Genomic DNA, 3,609 nt, shown 5'->3' with positions numbered 1-3,609 from the left:
CTGGGGGGGGGACCAAGGGGGCAGGGCCAGGGAGTCCGAGAGGTGGGGGAAGACTGAGGGGGAAAGGAGACTAAGCACAAGGGGGAGACTCAGGAGCAGAGCGGGGGAACTGAGAGAGCCTTGGGGAGGAAGAGTGAGATTAGTCCAATTGCTATACTTTTTTTTTTTAGTCGGAGTCCCACTCCGTTGCCAAGACTGGAAGGCAGTAGCATGCTCCCGGCCACCCCAGCCTCGACCCACTGGGCTCTGGCGATCCTTCCGCCTCAGCCTTCCAAGTAGCGGGAACGACAGGCATGCGCTACCACACCCAGCTAGTTTTTGATTTATCGTAGAGACGAGGTCTCGCCAAGTTGCCCGGGCGGGTCTCGAACCTGCGGGCTCAGGCAATCCACTCGCCTTGGCCTCCCAAGTGCTGGGATTACAGACTGAGCCGAGCCTGGCCTATACTTTTTATAAATAGTTCAAACAGGTAAGGAAACGTGGTGAGCAGGCCCGGGTCAAGTCCGAGTGACACCCCAGTCTCTCCATCCCCACTGCCTTGCCACTGATCCCTCGCCTCTTCCCGCCCACAAAGCCCCACCTGGGGCAGCAGCCCAGGGAGCCAGAGGCCCCGGGCCTCCCTGGAGGGGCCACAGGAGGGGAAGGGACCACCCTGACAGGTGTCCTCGAGGCTCTGGGAGTGGGAAGGTCAGATCTCCACATGGAGCAGTCGCAGGTGGGAGACCCCAGAGCTGCAGGCGGGGAGCAAGAGGAAGTGGAGGCTACGCGCACCCACCACGGCCCAGCGCTGCTCTACCTGCCTCTGCTGCCTCTCCTGGGCTCCCATCTTACAGATGGAGAATCGAGGCTCAGAGAAGTCAAGTTCCAAGCCCATGCGGCCCAGCAAGCGAGTAGTGAGTAGGAGGCTGAGGTCAGCGTCCCTGCCCGGAGACGAAGCCCCTGCTGGTGGTGTCTGAAGCCACCCTTCTTCTCACCTGTACCACAGGTGACTGTGCACTTGGTCCAGGGCGCGTAGTGCCAGGAGAACTCGGGTGGCTGGATGCCCCCGTGGCCGCCAGCCTCCCTGTTGATGGTGTACTCGTAGCGTACCCCGGGGTTGCTCTCCTGAAAAAGCAGCTGGGCGGGCGGGGGCATCATGAGCACGAGGGGTCCTGCCCAGCCGCGCTGTCCCACCACCCCGGGCAGGCATCCTAAAGGAGCTGGCCCCGGCCACCTCTGTGAACCGGGGCTGTGCCCTGGGGTCATTTTAGAGATGGGGAAACTGAGGCAGAGGTCCAGCAGTAGGGTCGGGCCCAGAGCCAGGCTCTGTGGCACCCCAGGGCTTACTCCTCCAGGACTCCCTGCCATGAGGGCTGGGCCTGCGGACTCCACCTCCCGTGCTGGGCCTCAGGGAACAGGTACCTGGATCCAGATAGGCTCGCTGGTGGGGCCCGGGGATGTAAGGTTCTCCCAGTTGCCTGTGCGGGCATACGTGAAGGTGGTCCCTGCCACCTGGTAGTCCCCGTTCCACTGGATGGTCCAACCCCCGTTGAGGAAGTACTTCTCCGGGTCCTCGCTCCGAAGCGCCAGGAAGTTGGCGGCCTCAGCCACCTCCTCGATGTGGATCTCGCGCGCTCCGGCCGGGATCAGCCCCACATCCACGTACCCTGTGGCCAGGAGTCATGCCCAGGGATGAGAGGGTTGGCTGTTTCCACCCTCTTCCCTCATCTCTCTCCCCACCTGGTCCTGCCTGCCTCCAGGCTTTTGCCCAAGCTCTTTCCACCATTTGGAATGTCCTTCCTCATCCCGTCAGAATCCCTTATGATCCACCTCCTACGGGAAGTCTGCCCTGGCTTCTTCAGGGCAAGATCTTCTTCCTCAGTGCTCTCCCAGTCCCCTGGGCCTCCCTCACTGCATTTGTCACACTAAAAGTTTCTGTCACTCTGTCAGACTATGAGCTCTTCACCTCCATGTCCCCCTCACCTAGCATACAGTCAGCACTTAAGCAGTATGTGCAAAACAGACCCCGAGGTGAGGAATCGGAGCCTCTCTGAGGTGGCCTAAGAAGACAGCAACCCCCTGAGAGGGCCAGGGGCTACACACAAGCCTGACATGCCCTGTCTGGGCTCCCTGGGACAGGAGGACTCCCCTGAGCCAAGGGACCCCGACTCTTGCAAGAATTCCGGCCAAGCAAGAAGGCTTCCCTGCCTTCTGACTGCAGCCTGAGTGGGGACCAGGGGATTGGGGGAACGTGGGGAAAGGGCCGCAAGGTTAAGGGCACACCCTCCCCCACAGCTGCCCCACCCCATACCCAGGCCCTCCGCCTCCTCGAAGGTCGCGCTCACGGTGTGGCAGGTGGAGCCATTGCCGTGACACACACCGCAACGGTCCTCCAGGGCACCCGAGTCGATCTCGAAGTCGCAGCCCACGTTCTGAAACACACAGGGTGCGGGGTGGGTGGAAGGCCCCTTGGGATAGAGGCCGGGTCCTGGGCCCCCAGCCTCCGGCCTGCCAGGGGCTCCAGGACAGAGTTCGGAGCAGGGGTCGGGAGCCCTGCCCCGCCACAGCTGTGCCATGACTGTCTGCCTCTCTGAGCCTCGGTTTCCTCGGGGAGGCAGTGTGGGAATCCCATGAGACAAGAGCTGGGGAAGTTTTCCAAAAGGCAGCGCCTCCCTGCTGCTCCTCCTCTGAGCCCAGGCCTTGGAGGGCAAGAGGGGACACGGGCAGGGAGAAACGGCCACCACTGCCACTAGAAATAAATAGGACTCAACACCAAATACCGAGTGTGACTCTGGCACTCAGAGCCCTGCAGGTCACCTGTACCCCCTTGGTGAAGCCCCTGCTATGGCTGAGGAAGCCGCCGCCCGGGGTGAGCCAGCTGGCATGAGGTGGAGCCATTGCCTGGTGTCCTGGCTGGGGCCATGCTGGTGCAGGCATGTAAGGGATCACGTGCAGTCAACAAGGACAAGGAGGGGAGGCCGTGGTGGAGAGGCTGAGGGTGGCAGGCCTGACTGGGGGGTGTCTCCAGTGTTAGCAGGTGGGGGCTTTGTCTTAGATGTCATGGGGGCAGGGGCTGGGAAGGCCGACGGCACAACCTGGGGAGGGAGGCCAGGAGGAAACCAGGGATGACCCAGTGCCTGACATGGAGCTCGGGGCGAGCAGTGCCAGGAGCCCCCCCATCCAACACACCTTGCAGATGCCATTAATGCACAGGTCCCGGCTGACACGGCCTTGGTAGCAGGGGGTGCCATCCACCACAGCGTCCCGCAGCTTCTCAGTAAAGTACTCATTCAAGGGCCGGCAGTGCAGCTCACAGGGATTCACTGGGGGGCCCAAGGAGAGGCACCATCAGGGACAGCCAGGGCCAGAGGACCAGGGAGACCACTCTGCACACGCTGGCAGGGGCTGGGAGCAGTGGTGGCCCTGGGGGAAAGTGGGGGCAGCCCAGGGCTGGGGTGGAGACTGGGCTTCCTGCCCACCTCACTGGGTACACCTGGAGCCATACCCCCTGTCCTCTGAGCCTCAGTGTCCCCATGGACTCACCATCATTGGCCACAGGCACCCACGTGTGTAGCTGGCCCTTGTAGAACATGGCGTCGAAGTGGCTGCACTGGACCTGGCGGAAGGAGG

At 62.6% G+C, this 3,609-nt stretch overlaps 1 protein-coding gene across 1 annotated transcript in view; it reads right to left on the bottom strand.

The window, feature by feature from the left end:
- ADAMTS7 (ADAM metallopeptidase with thrombospondin type 1 motif 7) overlaps positions 1-3,609 on the bottom strand; it is a 45,778-nt gene that overhangs the window by 11,190 nt on the left and 30,979 nt on the right. The window contains 5 exon segments of the mRNA XM_021711452.1: positions 975-1,116; positions 1,402-1,646; positions 2,291-2,411; positions 3,169-3,302; positions 3,523-3,607. Of these exon segments, the coding sequence (XP_021567127.1) occupies positions 975-1,116; positions 1,402-1,646; positions 2,291-2,411; positions 3,169-3,302; positions 3,523-3,607 (727 nt within the window).

Source organism: Carlito syrichta, unplaced genomic scaffold (genome assembly GCF_000164805.1).
Source record: "Carlito syrichta isolate Samal-C Ts95f unplaced genomic scaffold, Tarsius_syrichta-2.0.1 Scaffold302301, whole genome shotgun sequence".
Classification (NCBI taxonomy): domain Eukaryota; kingdom Metazoa; phylum Chordata; class Mammalia; order Primates; family Tarsiidae; genus Carlito; species Carlito syrichta.
The sequence above is the reverse complement of the archived record's forward strand: the minus strand, read 5'-3'. Positions and strand labels throughout refer to the sequence as shown.